This window comes from Prionailurus viverrinus, chromosome B3, assembly GCF_022837055.1.
Source record: "Prionailurus viverrinus isolate Anna chromosome B3, UM_Priviv_1.0, whole genome shotgun sequence".
NCBI classification, from domain to species: domain Eukaryota; kingdom Metazoa; phylum Chordata; class Mammalia; order Carnivora; family Felidae; genus Prionailurus; species Prionailurus viverrinus.
This window is the reverse complement of record NC_062566.1, coordinates 65150072-65169259: the sequence shown is the minus strand read 5'-3', so window position 1 is coordinate 65169259 and position 19188 is coordinate 65150072. Positions and strand designations below refer to the sequence as shown.

The 19188-nt window shown below is 37.4% G+C and overlaps 1 protein-coding gene across 4 annotated transcripts in view; it reads left to right on the top strand.

Annotated features, from left to right (window-relative positions):
- The window catches only part of SLC12A6 (solute carrier family 12 member 6), an 87622-nt gene that overhangs the window by 57714 nt on the left and 10720 nt on the right, over positions 1 to 19188 (top strand). For all 4 annotated transcript variants that reach the window (XR_007152806.1, XM_047861705.1, XM_047861704.1 and 1 more), the window contains 13 exons: positions 3571 to 3668; positions 4910 to 5041; positions 6146 to 6292; positions 7618 to 7672; positions 8939 to 9069; positions 9757 to 9998; positions 11946 to 12160; positions 12964 to 13122; positions 13282 to 13380; positions 13651 to 13708; positions 16519 to 16693; positions 17446 to 17564; positions 18969 to 19067. Coding sequence is in view for 3 of the 4 variants with exons in the window: in XM_047861705.1 (XP_047717661.1) it covers positions 3571 to 3668; positions 4910 to 5041; positions 6146 to 6292; positions 7618 to 7672; positions 8939 to 9069; positions 9757 to 9998; positions 11946 to 12160; positions 12964 to 13122; positions 13282 to 13380; positions 13651 to 13708; positions 16519 to 16693; positions 17446 to 17564; positions 18969 to 19067 (1729 nt within the window). In the remaining variant the exon portion in view is untranslated. The remainder of the gene's footprint in view (positions 1 to 3570; positions 3669 to 4909; positions 5042 to 6145; positions 6293 to 7617; positions 7673 to 8938; positions 9070 to 9756; positions 9999 to 11945; positions 12161 to 12963; positions 13123 to 13281; positions 13381 to 13650; positions 13709 to 16518; positions 16694 to 17445; positions 17565 to 18968; positions 19068 to 19188) is intronic.

The following is a 19188-nucleotide window of genomic DNA, read 5'->3' as shown; positions in this document are numbered from 1 at the left end:
TGGAGCTCTTTCTCACAACAGCGAGATCATAACCTGAGCTGATATCAAGAGTCAGATGCTCAACCAACTGAGCCACCCAGACGCCCCAACACGTTAGTAGTTTACAATTGGCGTGTGTGAGTATTTACACTGTGGAAATGGACAACCACTATAAATCAGTTTTATGTGTGTGTGTATATGTTTTTAACTGTCTTCTGTGACTTCATATACACACAATGAAAGCAACATCTTTAACGTTTATTTATTTTTGGGACAGAGACAGAGCATGAATGGGGGAAGGGCAGAGAGAGAGGGAGACACAGAATCGGAAACAGGCTCCAGGCTCTGAGCCATCAGCCCAGAGCCCGACGCGGGGCTCGAACTCACAGACGGCAAGATCGTGACCTGGCTGAAGCCGGACGCTTAACCGACTGCGCCACCCAGGCGCCCCGAAAGCAACATCTTTAACTGCTCTGTCTATTGCTGTATCACCAGGACCTAGAACAGTGCCCGGCACATCATAAAAACTTAATAAATGTGGGGTGCCTGGGTGGTACAAGTCGGTTGAACGTCCAGCTCTTGATTTCGGCTCAGGTCATGATCTCAGGCTTCATGAGTTCGAACCCCACATCGGGCTATGCCCTCAGCGCAAAACCTGCTTGGGATTCTCTCCCTCTCTGTCTGCGCCTTCCCCACTCATGCACACTATCTCTCTCCCAAAATAAATATTTTTTTAAAAACCTAATAAATGCTTACTGAATTAACTGAATAAATGGATTACTTAAAAGCGGTGATAATTTTAAGCTGTGTCATTCTCTCTTTAGAATTTTCCGGAACCATTAGAAGAAAAGAATTACATTTTCTTTTTTTTTTTTTTCCTTAATGTTTATTTTGAGAGAAAAAAACCGTGTGCACAACAGAGAAGGAATGGAGAGAGAGGGAGACAGAGAATCCGAAGCAGGCTCCTCCACGCTATCATTTTTCTGTTTTGTTTTGTTGTTGTTTTTTTAGTAACTTTTTATTGTGGAAATTTCCAACGATATAGAAAAGTAAATAGAATAGGATAGTGAACCTCCATGAAGCCATCACTCAGTTTCAACAATGTTGAGAATCTGTTTTCAATCCCCACTTAATTTTTTCCTGGAATATCTTAAAATTCCAGACATCACATGATTTTATTTACTTTAAAAAAGTTTAAATTTATCTGTTTCAAAGGTGGGTTTTTTTGGGGTTTTTTGTTGTTTTTGTTTTTGTTTTCTACATTTGATTAGAGTCAGGATTCTAACAAGTTTCACACCTTGTACTTGGTTGGTATGTCATTTTAAGTCTCAAATTATGAATTCTGCTTTCTTAGTTTATGCCATTTATTTATTGAATAAGTCAGATTATTTGTCATGTAGAATTTCTCACATTCTGAATTTGGTGATTGCCTCATCTTTGTGGTGATGTTTAGCATGTTCCTCCTCTGCTTTGTTTTGTTTGTTTTGTTTGTTTTGTTTTTGTGAACTGATAGATTTAAGAAGCTTGATTAGATTCAACTTCCATTCTTTTGGTAAGAATACATCATAGGTTGCACAGGGTACTTTTTATTGTATTACAGTAGGGGTTTGTGTCATCCACTTTTAACAAGCAATGTTAATATTGATCATTGAGTTCCAGATCACCCTGATCCATCCATTATAAAGTTATGTCTTAGCCTTTCATCTAATGGTTTTAGCAACCATTGATGATGATTGCCTAGATCCATTATTTCATTAGGGGTTGAAAATGGGTGGTTTTTTTTCCTAATCCATCTGCATTAAAATTTTTTTTTAATTTAAATTTCAGTTAACATACAGTGTTATATTAGATTCAGGTGAATCAGTATAGTGATTCAGCAGTTCTGTGCATTACTCAATTCTCATCATGATGAGTGTACTTTTTTTTTTTTAATTGTTAAGTTTATTTATTTATTTTGAGAGAGAGAGAGAAAGACTCCGTGAACGCAGAGGCCAGTGCAGGGCTTGATCTCACAAACCATGAGACCATGACCTGAGCTGAGATCAAGAGTTGAACCCTTAATGACTGAGCCACTGAGGCACCCCATGATGAGTGTACTCTTAATCCCCTTCGTCTGTTTTCACCCATCCCTCTACCCAGCTCCCCTGTGGTAACCACCAATTCTCTGTAGTTAAGAGTCTGTTTCTTGGTTTGTCTGTTTTTTTTTTCCCTATGCTTGTTTGTTTTGTTTTTTAAATTCCACATTGATTAGCTAGAATGTTTCTATAATGAAGAAATTTTCTTTAACTTTTTCATTACCTAGAAATATAGTTGGTACAGGAAAGGCAAGATAATTGCTTGATTCTTTCCATTTATTGTTTTTCATATATATTGTTTTCTTGTAACTTGCAAAGGTGACTAGTTTTTTTTTTTTAATATATTGGATATTTCACATACTTACTTTTCAATTCATTGCATTATTTATTTTTAGTGCTCATATTATCCCATTTTTGGCCATTAGGGATCCCATCAGGTTGGCTTTTCTGTCCTTTGACATGATCCAGTTATTTTCATAGCTTGTTGACTGTTTCCCAAACTTACATTTAAGGTTATAGGACTTTAAATTAATTTCTTTAAGTTTTATATTAGTGTCTATTTTATCAATAAAGTCTTAGTTCTTAATGACATTTATATATTTTTTTATTTTCTCTCTCTCCTACAAGGTGATTATAATTATATAACTCTTACACAATACAGAACCAAAGCTAAGGATACAACACAAACTTTACTGTGTTAGGGAACCCAGTCTCTTTATCTCTCTCTCTCTCTCTCTTTTTTTTTCTTTATAGCTGGTTCACCAAATGCTCGTGGGATGAAAAAAAATATGTGGCAGGAGTTTGTACAAAAATAATTCTTGGTTACATGACCTAATGTCATTTTTTTTTGTTGTTTTTTTGTTTTTTTACCTAATATCATTTATAAAAGGTTGGACATCTGTAAGTAGAGGCCTTTTGCTGCCATTGTTCAACAGCAATAGTGTATAAAGGTATTATATACTAAGGACTCAATAAGTACTTTTTTAAAAAATTTTATTTTAGATTTGGGTGACTTTAAGTGTAGGGTCTCTGTAGGTTAGAATCCTAAAAGAATAGTGTGTCCAGAGGCCTTTGTATTAAGAAAAGCAATGACCTATGTTTACCTCTTAGAAATTTATTTTTGCTCCTTTTCTAGAGGGAGCCACATTCTCCAAGCAACGCTAATTGAGTTCTCCCACTGTCAGATTAAAGTTTGAATATGAGGAGTGCTTGGGTGGCTCATTCAGTTGAACGTCTCACTTTGGCTTAGGTCATGATCTCACAGTTTGTGAGTTTAAGCCCTGCACTGGGCTCTCCGCTGTCAGCACAGAGCCCTCTTCATATCCTTTGTCCCACCCCCACCCTCACCCCTGCTCCTTCCCTGCTCCACTTATGCTGTCTCTCAAAATAAAAAAATAAAGTAGTTTGAATATGAAAATGGGTTCTGTTAATACAGAGGCAACATGAAGTTATTTGGTGCTGATACTTCTTTAATACCACTAAGAAACTGACTTGGTTTCCTTTTTTTTTTTTCCAGATGATGGGCATAATAAGAAAGCTCGAAATGCTTATCTCAATAATTCCAATTATGAAGAAGGAGATGAATATTTTGATAAAAACCTGGCACTCTTTGAGGTAATATTTGGGAGAAGACTAGGGCTGAGATTTCAGGAATAGAGATTTCAAGATCGCTGTTTTCTATCCCATTTAGTTTTAAAACAGTACAGCCTGGATACTTTTAAGAATTAATTGTTAAAGTATAATACTTATGATAACTTGTCATTATAGTTGATTTATTTATGTAATCTAATGATCACTAATAAGTACCATTAAATCAAATTTCTGAGTATTGAGGAAGAATGTTGACATTCTTCCTCAATATGGGGGACCTTGCTATCTAATTCAGCTAGGATGTGAATATTTGCATTATCTACAAAGTGTAAAATAGTGAGTTTTTCAATCTGTGTTTGGGAGGACTATCACTTACCTTAGAACTACTAAATCAAAAATCAGTGTAGGAAGTAGGCTGCTAGATTAAGAGGACCTTGTAGGTCTTAACCTGAGACCCTACAGACTCTGACGGCGTCTGCAGGCAGGTTCTTGAAAGGAACCTACTTTAGTCCCGCACTGCCTTTGTTTCTGGCTTTGGACAGTGATGTGAATGTTAGTTCTCTCAGCATACTTATCTTTTAAATGATATTTTCTTTCAGCTTACTTGAAGAAAAGATCTGTGGTGAATATTTATTTCAGTCACAAAAGGTTTTTTTCTTTTAATGTTTGTTTATTTTTGAGAGAGAACACAGCTGTGTGCACGAGACAGGGAGGGGCAGAGAGAGAGGGAGAGAGAATCTCAAGCTGGTTCGATGTAGGGCTCGATCTCACAAACCACGAGATTATGACCTGAGCTGAAATCAAGAGTCAGACCCTTAACTCACTGAGCCACCCAGGTGCCCCTCAGTCACAAAAGTTTTTAATGAGCTATCTGTATGTGCTGCAATAAATAATAGCCATAAATTTTGTTAGAATGTTGGTAGCCTAAAGAAAGGGCACTGTAGTTAAAGATAATATTACCAACATTTTTTACAAGGTTACAGCTGTCTGTAGGGGCCAGTGTGATTTTGTTTTTACTGTAAAGTTAAGCTATTAGAAAGAATCCTAAAGCTTTTCACTTAAGAATCTTATAAGGATTCATGTAGCCCTGATTAAGTGATATTTTACCTTGGGAGGAAAATAAAGCCTCACTGATGAATTGTCTTAAAATATTTATCTGTGAAATATTTTATTTAATTTGCAATTTTCTGATACATGGGCCATTTTGATGCTTATGCTTCCAGTGCTCTTCATTACTCATTTCTTCCATGTTTACGACTTTATAGGAAGAAATGGACACAAGACCAAAGGTATCTTCTCTCCTCAACCGTATGGCCAATTATACTAATCTGACACAAGGAGCGAAGGAACATGAAGAGGCAGAGAACATCACTGAGGGGAAAAAGAAGCCCACCAAGGTGAGGCCTTAGGATAACAATGATAAATAAAAAGAGTCCCATATATAAGAAAGGAGGAACTATCCAGGGCATCACTCTGTGCTCCATAACTATTGAATGCTTGCTTTAAGCCAGGCACTGTTCTGGGCACCGGGGTCATAGCAAAAAGAGAACCTACAACGTCCTGCTCTCATGCAGCCTGAATTCTGGTATGAAGAGATAGTTGTTAAACTGTATATTACATGGTGATAAATGCTCTAACAAAAATATAAGCAAGGACAGATAGTAGCTACACTTGTGGCATATCATAGGCAGAGACTTGCAGATCACTATGTTGTACGCCTGAACCAGTGTAACAGTGTGTGTCAACTATACTTCAGTAATTAATTTTTTTTAAGGCAGGCTAGAGAGACTGCAACTGGCCAGCAAGAAAGCCAGGGCAGAAGGGGTTACTGTTGGAGAGAGGTTAGTCAGGGAAAGCCCTTCTGATGGTGATATTTGAGCAGAGACCTAACCAATGTGAGACAGTGAGCCTGGTTGGGAGTAGACCGTTGCAGGGAGAGGAAATAGCACTTCAGAAGAGGAGTGTCCACGCCCATCTGCTGATGCCATCTCTCTGAGGTGAAGTGGTTGGGTTTTTCAAAGACTACATTTCAGTTTTTCTCAAAATGAAAATACGGAACAAGGTAGCTTCCTGGTTGTTCAGGAATGAAATGACCCTCAGATCTTCATTTTACCAACTGTATTTACCAGCTACTATGAAAGATTTATACCACATTCTAAAGGAATTCCATCAAGTCATTATTCAGTTTAGATGAAAAGGGAAAGCTGATAGTTTCAAACTACAGAACATTTTAAAAGGGGGGGATTGTGGTCAAATACTTACGTAAAAACATGTGGGGACCTGTGTAAAGTAAAAATGTATAGTTCTAGGACTATTAAAAAGTATGGTGATTGACATTTATTAGATGGAGATTTTATATGTGCCTCTTCTAGGATATTCTGATTATCTCTGCCTAATAATTAATATGGTAGTTGGGAGCAAGTTTTTATACACAAGTAAAGGGATAAAAGCATGGCTTCTAGATGACTATATAATTTTTCTTTTGTCAACTTTCTTTCCAGACCCCTCAAATGGGTACTTTCATGGGTGTCTACCTCCCCTGTCTACAAAATATTTTTGGAGTGATCTTGTTTCTACGCCTTACATGGGTTGTGGGCACGGCTGGCGTTCTTCAGGCCTTCGCAATCGTCCTTATCTGCTGCTGCTGTGTAAGTCCTGAGTTGGCTCTTAGAAATCACCTGGAACGTTGCAAGAGCTCAAGATTATATGCACTTGACTTGTTTGAGAATAAAACAAAGGCTAGTAGGGGAAGACTCATGATCTCAAAAGGAGAGATTATTTTGATATTAAAATCTGAAGGATTTTCAGTTATTTACGGCCCACTCTTCACTGCTTAGATCTATAATATGATGTACTAGAAATTACAAAGGAAGACTTCTTTCTGGAGGGAGTAGGAGATGTAGTCCTTGACTTCAAAGAATTCAGAATACAAACCACTTGTATTGATGGCACCAAAGTTGTGATAGAAAATGATGCCGCACTACTCCAGTATAGTATGGAGGAACAAAATGGATTGTTGTTTAGGGTGAGGGGCGTTTGTTTTGTTTTCAAGTCTCATCTGTTCTCCCTTCCCTAGAAATTCAGGTGTGTTTTCCAGGTCCTCTCCCCACTGTACTGAAAACATTCTGATCTTCCTTGAATTTAAACTCCTCTTATGCATTATAAGTTGATTATTATAAAAAATGTATTTTTTTGTTCTGTTACCTGCTGACCTCTTTCATTACTATCATTATTATACCCTCCTTGTGCATTAGGCTCACTGAGTACATACAAAGCAGGATAAGCAGAGATAGTTCCTATCATTAATAAATTAAAATTAACAGTACTACCTTCCCCCCCCCCCCCTTTTTGTTTTCTTAGTCTTAAAACTTCAAGGTCATGTTTGGCTCCTTGGTTACCTCTCACATCTAATCAGCTACCAGTGTCAATCAAGTCTCCCTCTGAAATCTCTTACCTACAACCCTTCCTTTATATTCCTGTTTTTTCACTGAACTGTAATAGCCTATTAACAAGTCACTCTGTCTTCATCTGCTCCCTGTCTGCAGTCCATTCTATACTCTGTTGCTCCCAGGCAATGTTTTCAAAATACAGTTTTTATTAGTTCAGAAGTCTTCAGTGGTTCCCTTCCTTACTGAATATTGTTCTTGTAATATCTAGTCCTTAGTCAGTTTCCAGTCTGTTTTCCAAGTTAACTAGGAGACCAGGGTGAGATCAGGGGTTTCTACTAGCCCCTAACCTACTGATTATGACATAGAACCATTTTAACAGAATACTCAAGATGATAATAATTTGACTAGTGCAATGAGTTGAACCACATCATATTTCCATGCTATTAGGTATGACATCCAACTCCGTCCATAAAGTATGTAGAGTTAATTATTCAAACAGTGCTCTGAATTCCACAGATGGGAAGATAGTACAGAAATGTCATCTTTATAACAGTAACAGTCTTCTCCTTTCACTTCCTTTACAGACAATGTTGACTGCTATCTCCATGAGTGCCATTGCCACTAATGGAGTGGTGCCAGGTCAGTTGGCTAAGACTGCATTTCAGGGATTGTCAACAATTACTGTATGTTTATGCTGTGAAGCCAGAGGTGCAAACTTCCAAGGAACAGAATAGTATTTAGTCTGTTGGTCATAGGCATTCACACTCTTTGACTTTAGAATACATTAAGTCTCTTTATGTCCTAACCTAGGGGAATCTCACTCACTGTTGGTGGGAATAGAATCTGATACAGCCACTTTGGAAAACAGTATGGAAGTTCTTCAAAAAATTAAAAGTAGAAATACCATATAATCCAGTAATTTCATTTCTGGGTATTTACCCAAAGAAAATGAAAACACTAGATCAAAAAGATATAGGTGCCCTTATGTATATTGCTGTATTATTTACAATAACCAAGACATGGAAGCAACCTAAGTGTTCATCAATAGATGAATGAATACAGAAGTTGTGGACACATACACACAAAATAGAATATTATTCATCCATCAAAAAGAATGAAATCTTGCCATTTGCAACAACACAGGTGGACCTAGAGATCCACTCATGCAAATGAAATAAGTCCGAGAAAGACAGATGCTATATGATTTTACTTATATGTGGAATCCAAATAAAAAAATAAACAGACAAACAAAAACAGAGACTCATAAATACAAAGAACAAACTAGTGGTTGTCCAGGAAAAGAAGAGTAGAGGGATGAGCAAAATAAGTGAGAGGGAGGGAATAAGAGTTACAAACTTGCGGTTATAAAATAAATAAGTCATGGGGATGAAAAATACAGCATAGGGAATACACTCAATAATATTGCAGTAACATTGTATGGTGACAGATGGTAACTGCACTTACTATGGTGTGCTTAATGTACAGAATTGTCGAACCATTATGATGTTGTACTATACCATTTATTAAAGTCAACCATACTTCAATTAAAATAAAAAGGAAAAAAATCTCATCATGTTCTAAGCCAGAAGTCTTAATTTGTATCACATTCCTATCTTCTTTTAGTTAGGATATATATTATGGGGCTATCTCATGCCTGTAGTAAATATTCCTTGATATTTATCTAATGACAAGTTGACAAGTTGAACTAGTTGGTGTGGAGCATTAGCTATGCAGTATATTAGAAAGGTTTTATCCTTTATTTCCCGTTAGCAAATATACTTTTTATCAGAACATTGAGAGTTTTCAAAAGCTTGAAGCATTTATTCTTCTTATTTATGACTTTGTTTACATTCTTCTTACCAGTGTACTTTCTTTATCCTGCTTACATTCTGTTTTGTCTTTTAGCTGGAGGCTCATACTTTATGATTTCCCGGGCCCTGGGCCCAGAGTTTGGTGGGGCTGTTGGCCTCTGCTTTTATCTTGGTACCACATTTGCAGCAGCCATGTATATCCTTGGTGCCATTGAAATTTTTCTGGTGAGTAATGGCTTAATTGTGTTCTACAGTGTAGAAAAGATAGAGATTTGGATTTATTTTGTTGTTTGGTAGCAAAACTTCTGAGAGATCCGCTGTAGAATCAAACAAGTGATTCACTGTTAACTAGTCATTGACTTCCTGTTGTGAGTATAAGTCAGAATGGTTGAAAGTATCCACTGCCTGCCTACTGCTTCCCTTCCACCCATTTACTAACACCCTACCCACCTCACCAAAAAGTGGAAGTCGTGAGGCAAGACACACTAACAGGGAAAAAGTAAAGTTTATCTTTTGTCATATCTTTATCCCCCAAAAATAAAATGTTTTTCATTTCTTTATTCACTGGATTATTATTATTTTTTTTTTTTTACTGTTTAAAATGATAGGTAAGTAGGAATAATAAGGTAGGACCTAAGGTAATCATTATAATTATTTTACATAACCCTTCGAATAAATTATTAATGCATTCTTTGCTGTTTCCTTTGGGAAATGCAGATATTCAGAACAACATGTAGCCTTAAAAAAAAAAAAAAAGATCAATGCTATCCAGTTTTTGCAGGAATAGGTTAAGTCTCCAGTCATTTTCTATCTTAGCTTTTCTTTACTTTGTGAAAATAAATGCAAATTACAACAGCCCTTTTACTTGATGACTATAAAATGACCTCATTTTCTACTTCTTTCACTTAACAGGTATATATTGTCCCCCGAGCTGCCATCTTTCGTAGCGATGATGCACTCAAGGAATCAGCAGCCATGCTAAATAACATGCGTGTCTATGGCACCGCGTTCTTGGTTCTCATGGTATTGGTGGTATTCATCGGTGTGCGCTATGTGAACAAGTTTGCCTCACTTTTCCTGGCCTGTGTCATTGTGTCCATCTTGGCCATCTATGCTGGAGCCATCAAGTCTTCTTTTGCCCCTCCACACTTCCCGTACGTGTCTGCCTCTTACCGGCCATCATTACTGGGTAGTCATTGACAATATCTGGTGATGTGACCACTTCAAGTACAATTTCACAGTGTCCCTGAGATTTCACTTGTGGATAAGCTCAGTTAGCATCTAGGCAGGAAGCCTCCCCGCAAACAATGTCATGTCAATCCTCTTCCTTATGTCCCAGGCATAGAACTGGCAGCTGTAACCATCATTTGGATGTAGATACTGAGTTTTGTTTTAAAACCTCCTTATAATGGTTGTGCTTGCTTAAACTATTCATGAAGAGCTTTACAAATAATACAGTTATTACCAGCAAGCTTTGTAAAGTATTCAAAAGTTGGATTCCTGTTATTAATGAAATATCAAGAGAGTCAAAGAAACCTTAGCTCCTATTTAAATATTTGTAATTACCCTTTTTATTTTGCTGTTAATATCATAGCAGACTTTCTACTTATAAAATAAAGAGGAATACATGTCACATTTGCATATATATCTCTCTAGAGAGATTGTATTCCTTACCATAAGTAGTACAAGTACATTAAAGTATATTTTTTGAAGTAGCAATGGATTTGTACAGATAGGTGACTCCCAGGTCACCTGTTCTCTGTTTGACTAGTGGCATAGGGACTAACCAGCACTGAGTGTTTGTAATCTTGCTACAGAGATTGTCTTTAAGAAGCATCTGGATTATCAGGTATCAAACTTATCAGTCCTATGTTCATTAAACCTGATTACAGAAAAATAGTTGTTTCAAGATGAAAAGACAGATCCATAGAGATTAAATGACTTGCCCAAAAGTTAGTTAATGGCAGAGCACAAACATGAACACTTTGATTTCCTAACTCCTGGTGCAGTATTTCTTCTACTATGCTAAATGATGTCAGTGATAAATTCCATCATCAGTTTTTAGTCTGCTCATTTATGGGCTACAACTAGCCGAAAGTACTGAAGGCTACTGGATGTCTTCACTTGAGAAATTCCACTTTGCCTTAAGTTCTTCTTTGATTCTTCTCTCTTTTGGTGGTAAAAGGTCACGATGTGTGGTATTTTCTTTAAAATATTCCAGCAAAACAAGACAGAATTCCCTAGAGGAACACTAAACCAGACTGTGCAGTGTTGAGTTATCGAAGCTGAGTAATGGGTACATGGCTCATTATGCATGTAATGCTGTCATTTTGCAGATTTGAAAAGTTGCTTTGTTCCTCTTGAGAGTTACTTTAACTGTGGGTGTATTGTTCTTTTGTTCATATTTATAGCTCCGGGTTAAAGAAAAAAATAAAATCAGCAGTTATTATTTGTAATATCCTTAAATACCCTCACTCCCACTGGGTCTAGGCTTATGTTCAAAAATAGTTTTCTCTTAGGCCATAGTGGGATGTGCCTTCTATTTCAGCCAAGCTGTTTTTCTCAAAACGGTAGCCAGAAAGTTTGACCTTTAGCAGAACATTTTCAAAGGGGTTTTTAGGAACATAAGGCTTTTCTAGGCCAAAAAAATAGGGGAAAATTTTTTTTGTCAGAAGAACAAAAGGACTCTGGGATTCTTTTAGGCCTAACAATTGGTTAATAACCTAGAAAATTTGGAAGATGAGTAAGTACTGTGTCTTCAGATAGTTTTTGTATTTGAATTCTGTCACTACCACTGGAGTAGACTGCGTTATCTCCCTAAACTTCAGTTCCTCCATCCACAGCATGGAAATACTCATGCATATTTTGTAAGGTGGCTGTGAGGATTAAATTGCAGAAAATTTAAATCCCCATTTACAGAATGAGTCAATAAATGTTAGTTCTTTTCCCATCCATGACAGTAAAAGCTCTTAGAGATGAGGTGTTTTGTTTTGTTTTGTTTTTAACTTTGCTAATCTAATTTACTAACCCATTTCTAACCTATCTTCTTTTCTTAAACGTTTTTGCCCCCTTGCTTCATCTTTCTCTCTCTTTTCACTTAGGGTCTGCATGCTGGGTAACCGCACCCTTTCATCAAGACACATTGATATTTGCTCTAAGACCAAGGAAATTAACAACATGACAGTACCATCAAGGTTATGGGGCTTCTTCTGTAACTCAAGTCAGTTTTTCAATGCCACCTGTGATGAATACTTTGTTCACAATAATGTCACTTCAATCCAGGGCATTCCTGGATTGGCTAGTGGTGTCATTACAGGTAAGTTAGGAGGTATTTGAACAAGTTTTTTATTTGTTTCTGAGGAAAGTGGGCCTTTCAATCTTAGACTCTTATATTGTCCATGACGCCTCACTGCCATTGTATCACTTCCCTGCTTAAGCTCAGCACACAGTTCCTAATTCAGCTTCTCTCTGCTTTTCTGTTAGTGAACGTCTCCTTTTTCAGGACTCCTTGCGGTGTTTTCTGTTAAAATTTCCCACCTTTAGAGAGCAGAGCTAAGCCAATCGCTTTTTGAACTGGGATAAAGTAATAAAATATTCTGTGTTACTGTAAAGTTGCCAATGTTCTTCCCACAGTGACAGCTAGAATGGAACTATTTCAGTGTCCCCACATGCACATGTGTGTTTTCCTAACTCAGCCCGATTTCTGAAGCTCTTTGCTTAAGTGACTTCTGTCTTAAATGTTTGGTCCACAATTTCTTTGCATGTAAGCAGGTTTATACTAAGGTGTTAGAAATAGCATTGATTACTAATTTTTAGAAAATAGGCTTTGCGGGGCACCCATCTTTAGTCTGATTAACTTTTACTAATTTGCATTTGTAAATTTAACTGTATTTGTATGTACCAAAGCCTTTTGTCATATTACATTTGAACCATTTGAGAAAGAGCATTAGGTTTTTATTTGTGTTTTATTATGTAATATATACATGTGTTCATGTAGAAACAAACATACCTTCAAACACTAGAAATGAGGAATCTGATTTAGAATGTTGTTTAGGTAGAAAATGAATTACCTTCTTTCCATACTTCTGTTGCTTATATACCTTTTTCTTCCCTCTACAGAGAATCTTTGGAGTAATTACCTACCAAAGGGAGAGATCATTGAAAAGCCCTCAGCCAAATCTTCTGATGTCTTGGGCAGCTTAAACCATGAGTATGTCCTTGTTGACATCACCACCTCTTTTACTCTTCTGGTGGGGATCTTCTTTCCTTCTGTCACAGGTAAGCAGAAGGGCTGTTATCTATTTTAGAAGTTATCAGACCCAGAGAGTGATTTTCCTTAAGACCCAGGCTTCTCAGATACCAGTCTTTGGTATCAGTATGAATATCAAAGTGTCCAGGAACTAAGAAATTAACTTGTTCTTTTTTCTTTCTCTAAAGGTATCATGGCTGGATCAAACAGATCTGGAGATCTGAAAGATGCTCAAAAGTCTATTCCCATTGGCACTATTCTCGCCATCCTGACCACCTCCTTTGTCTGTATCCTTGTCATGAATCCAATTTGAGTTTTAGTCATAGGCACATCTGTGGAATGAGGGCCATCGATATTTTTATCCTAGTAATAAAGATGTCTGCTTTCTATCAGCTTATTTCTCACTAGCTAATCTACCCACCTCATCTCTAAAATTCAAGGAAAAATTTACAGTAGTGAATCTACCAACTAATTTTACTAATAGAAGAAATACCCTGTGTGTCTGCTTACTATTTCAGAGGGTCAGAGGTCAGTTTCCTTGACTCTCAGTATGGTAGATTTAAGCAATGTTGTCCTTTTTGGTGCCTGTATTGAAGGTGTTGTTCTCAGAGACAAGTGAGTAGTTGATTTCTTTGTAATATTTGTGTGTCTGTCTTCCAGTATATCAGATCACTGCCCCCAAGATGGTCATAAACTCAAAACCTAACCTGAGGTTTATATCGTGACTAACAATTAGAAAATATATGTATATAGTTCCCAAAAAGGTTAGTGAATAATAAGTACTAGTTACATTGTTATAAATAAGTGAGATGCCATGAATATAGCTCTTTCATGAAGTAGTGAATTTGTCTGAATAACAAGGACTTGTCTGTAGTACATTAAAAGCTGTTGGAAAACTAAGACCAAAAGTAGAGGAAAGCACGTTAAAAAAACAAACAGAACAAAAACTTTGAAGTGTCTCTAGCATCTCTTTCTAGCATCTCTTCTATGAGATATAAGTATGTGTCTGTTTAGCATTCTAAATAAAATCTTGGAATTTTCTTCATTTCGTTCATGAAGGCTGCTGGGTGTTTTTCCTTTCCTCACACCTATGAGCAAAAAACAAGTTTTTGTAAGAGATTCTTAGAAAAATCTTTCCCCTAAATCTGCTAGATCTCTTCCCATTTTCCCCGTCTGGAGGAATTACAAGCCTCACCATTCACCCTTTCTCAAAACAGAAATGTAGGTGCCATCCTAGACTTTCCCCAGTTCCCTCATCCAGTTGGTTTCTAAGCCCTGTGAATTCCACCTTTCATCTTAATAGATCTCCTTTTCGGTCTTTATCCCCATCCCTTTGCACAGACCTTCAGGATCTTTTTCCTGGATTATTGTAATTACCTCTCTTTCAGTTTTATCACCTTCTAATCCTTCTTCCATGCTGCCACCAGAATGATTTTTCTACAATACAAAATGAGATCATACAAACCTTCCTGCTTCACAGCCTGCCAAGCCCATTACTTCAGTCCGGCCCTGTTTACCTTTTTCTTATGTCATCTCCCATCATTCCCTCATAAAGTCTACGTGCTCTAGCCATAACTTGAAGTTAAATATGCCTTGTTTCAGATTCCCATCCAGCCACACATTTGTGCAGTTTCCTTTGCTTAGAATGGGTAACTCCCGCCTGGCAGCCACATGAATCCTTGAAGACTAGACTAAATGTCTTCTGTCCTGTGAAGCTTTCTCATACTTACCCAGCAGAGATACCCACTCCCCTCCTTGTTTAGCCACTACAGTATTACACTTACCATATATATGTATTGTAGCTTTTCATATCACTCTCCCTGACTAGATTGAGTTCTTTTAGGACAGGAACCCCAGTAAATAATATATACATATTACTGACAAAAATAAGTAGCACAGTTTACTATTACTATACTATTGTCACTGAAAATATATGGGTTCGTAGAGATTTGGTAAATTACACCATAATATAAAAAGTATTGAAAGTATAAGCTGGAATACCACTTTGGAAAACTGTTGGTCATTGTCTCCTAAAGTTGAACATGCATGTACCTTATGACCTGGCACTTCCACTGCTAGGTAGATCCAACAGAAATTCATGCACATGTGCGTTAAGAATCATGCACAAGAATTCTCACAGCAGTATTGTTACTAATAGTCAAAATCTGGATATAGTTCACACGTCATCAGTAGTAGAATGGATAAGTTATGTATTCATGCAGTGGGAAATCAGAGCAATGAAAATAAATAAGCCACAGCTATATATACACCCACACAAAAGGATGAATTTCAGAAAGTTAAGTGAAAGAAACCAAGCACAAAACACATATATTGTGTTTCACTTATTTAAAGTTTAAAAACAGGTAAAACTACATAGTATTAACAGGATAGTGATGGGGGAAGGGCTAGTGATAGCAAGTGGGCATAAGAGAGACTGGGGTTCTGGCAGTTTTCTATTTCTTGACTTGATAGTAGCTACATAGATGGTTTGTGAAAATTTATTGAAATGTACATTTGTTTTTTGCACATTACTTTTTGTGTGTGATTCTTAATAAAAATGGTTGAAACCAAAAATAAACAGATGAGATGCCATGTTTCACCCATCAAATTAGCATTGACTTTTAAAATTTTAATATAAGGCTGGTGTGAAATAGATACATGCTATAAAACTTAAACCTTCATATACTTCCAGTGGGAATAAAATTTATTATAACCTTTCTGGAAAGCAGTTAGATAGTGATTTTGAAATATTTTAAGATATTGAAATGCGATTTCATCCTTTTTATTGCAATGACTACCTCTTAGAAATCTGCCATAAGGAAAAAAAAACCTGAAGTGCGAATGAAGATATGTGCACAAAGATGTTAATCACAGTATTTTCTATAATACAAAATAACACTAGAGGAATGGACTGTGTAAATTATGATGCAATATTATTAAAACCACTAAGATTTTCATTCATAAAGAGCTTTTCATGACATAGGAAAATGTAAGTTTAAAAAGAATATGGAATTATAGGTATAGTGTGATCTCCTCTATATTTTAAAAAACATAGTAAAGAGACTACAATGTACAAAGTGTGCTAAATATTACCAGTTATGTTATCATGATGTATTTCCTCCCTGCTTTTTATTTTTTGTATTTTTCCAACTTTTCTGCAAAGAGCAGATATTTTGATATTTTGAAGGGAAAAGCTATAATTGAAGCTTAGCTTATTTTCTGGCTCTTCAGGTTATTTTCTTAATATAGGTTAATAATTAGCCTTTTGATCAAATCTACCCACCTTTACATTTCTTAATTTTCATGTCTACCTCCATTCAGTTCTCTAAAAATTATAAATAGAAAAAAAATGGGTGATACTTTTCTAGGCTTTCAGTCTGTAGTTACTTCCCAGTTAAATTTCCCCACTCTTATTTCTCTCCCAGGTTTGGGGATGCTGTGAAAGGTAATCTGGTGGTGGGTACCTTATCTTGGCCATCCCCATGGGTGATTGTTATTGGCTCCTTCTTCTCCACATGTGGGGCTGGACTTCAGAGTCTCACAGGTGCACCAAGGCTGCTCCAGGCTATAGCCAAGGATAACATCATACCCTTTCTGAGGGTGAGTGATCTTTCCCATGCCCTCTTCTTTTTTTCTCAGATTTTATGAGAAACTGTCATCTTCATATGCTTACGAATTATTAGAGCATATAATACGAAGACCTGGGTTTTTAGTACAAAACACTCTAAATCTCTATGAGGGATGAGTTTATATGTGAGTGGGTAAAGGTATTTTTAAAAATATCACAGTTAGGGGCGCCTGGGTGGCGCAGTCAGTTAAGCGTCCGACTTCAGCCAGGTCACGATCTTGCGGTCCGTGAGTTCGAGCCCCTCGTCGGGCTCTGGGCTGATGGCTCAGAGCCTGGAGCCTGTTTCCGATTCTGTGTCTCCCTCTCTCTCTGCCCCTCCCCCATTCATGCTCTGTCTCTCTCTGTCCCAAAAATAAATAAACGTTGAAAAAAAAATTAAAAAATAATAAAAAATAAAAAAAAATAAAAATATCACAGTTGGGAGTTTGGGTTTGGGGTTTTTGTTTTGTTTTTTTTTTTTTTTTTTTAGAGAGAGAGCGTAAGCAGGAGAGGGACAGGGAGAGGGGAGGGGGGAACAGAGGATCCAAATCAGGCTCTGCGTGCTGACAGCAGCAAGCCACAGTAGGATGCTCAACCGACTGAGCCACCCAGGCACCCCGAAATATCAACAGTCGTTAACACCATCATCTTTCATATATCTGAAACTGTAACATGGAGGAATCAGGGAGCATTGACTCAAACACTTCCCACATTCCTGTGTCTGATATTTACCTTCTCTGTACAGGTTTTTGGTCACAGCAAAGCCAATGGGGAACCTACCTGGGCTTTACTTCTAACTGCCGCCATTGCAGAGCTGGGAATTCTTATCGCCTCCCTGGATCTTGTGGCCCCAATTCTTTCTATGTAAGAGCTAGTTCCTCTCTTCACTTTTTCTTGCTTAAATGATACATAATACATGTTGATTTCCATCAGGTGTATAACAGTTGTGGTAAAAGAGTGAGCCAAGTACTGGTATAACTTCACCTAAATAGTATATATTGCTAAGAAGTTTCGTGTAAGGCTTTTATAAATTGTCATGGTTTCTTCCTACCTGTATAACTTGAAAAGTTCTTTTCCTTCCTTTGTGATTCATCATCAACTAGTTGTAGTTTTTACTGCTACTGTTAGGTTGGATCCTTTAGCTGGGACTTAGTGTTGACTTAATACCTACCTGGCACTGGGCAGCATGGTAGGAATACAGAGGTGAATGACACAATCCTAAGAAACTGATGATAGATAAAGAGACCAGTGATCTTTGTACAGTGTGATGAGAACTGTGGTAAAGGTGAACAGCGTCATAAGAACTCTAAAGGGAGGCACCTAAGTGGACTGAGACTCAAGAAAGGTTTACTACTTGCATCTTGAAGGAGGACTGGTGATTAACTCAGCAACTGAATAGTGAGATGTCCCAGGCATGGAATGTGTGTGAAGGAACTGAGGAATGAGATAATGTAGCACATGTGAGGATTGAAAGTAGTTTGGCTTAATAGAATGGAGGGTGCCTGTTGTGAGCTAGCTGAGCAGAGAAGTAGGTAGAGCCAGGTCACAAAAGACCCAGAACTTTTACCTGGAGGGAGGGAATGATCCTTTGAGAAGAGAATGGCCATATTTATGGTTTAGAATGATCAATTTGGTATAAAAGATAAGTGTGAAGGAGGCTAAAATTGAGCTGGGAATGAATGCTAACTGGAAGCTTATTTAACTAATCCAGCAAGGAATAAATGAAAGCCTGAACAAAGATAATAGTAATAGAGATGGGAAGGAAGGAAAAGGTTTAGAAATGTGTAAATAGGTAGAATCCACAGGACTTGATAAGTCAATTTGGAACAAGGATGCGTAACAAAGAGGACACTGGGATTTTTCCAAGAACAACTGGGTAAAGAGTGGTTGTGTCTTCACTGAAGGAGAACACAGGAAAATGAGCAAGTTTGTGGGGAGAAGTTTGAGTTTCTCTACATCCTAGTCTTAACCAGGGGCTAGTGGGCTAGAACAGAGGCTTAAATACAACAAAGGTCTCCATTTAAAATAATGCCCGGTGGCTTAGTCAGTTGAGCATCTGACTCTTGGTTTTGGCTTAGGGTCTGATCTCACAGTTCATAGGTTCCAGCCCCACATTGAGCTTCATGCTGACAGCATGGAGCCTTCTTGGGATTCTCTTGTCTCCCTCTCTCTCTCAAAAATTAATAAATAAACTCAAAAAAATAAAATAACCCTTGAAGAATCATTTTACAGTAATATTCATGCCTCTTACTGTGTTTAATCTGCCAGGTTTTTCCTCATGTGTTACCTCTTTGTGAACTTGGCATGTGCCTTGCAAACATTACTTCGAACACCCAACTGGAGACCCCGGTTTCGCTACTACCACTGGTAAGTCTGCTCTTTTTCTTCTTCTTCCCACATTGGGAGAGAACCCATCATTGAACTAGGAAACTAGGAGATTCTGGGTTGTCAATATAATTTTTCTTGGTCAGCCATTCCATACTGTTGC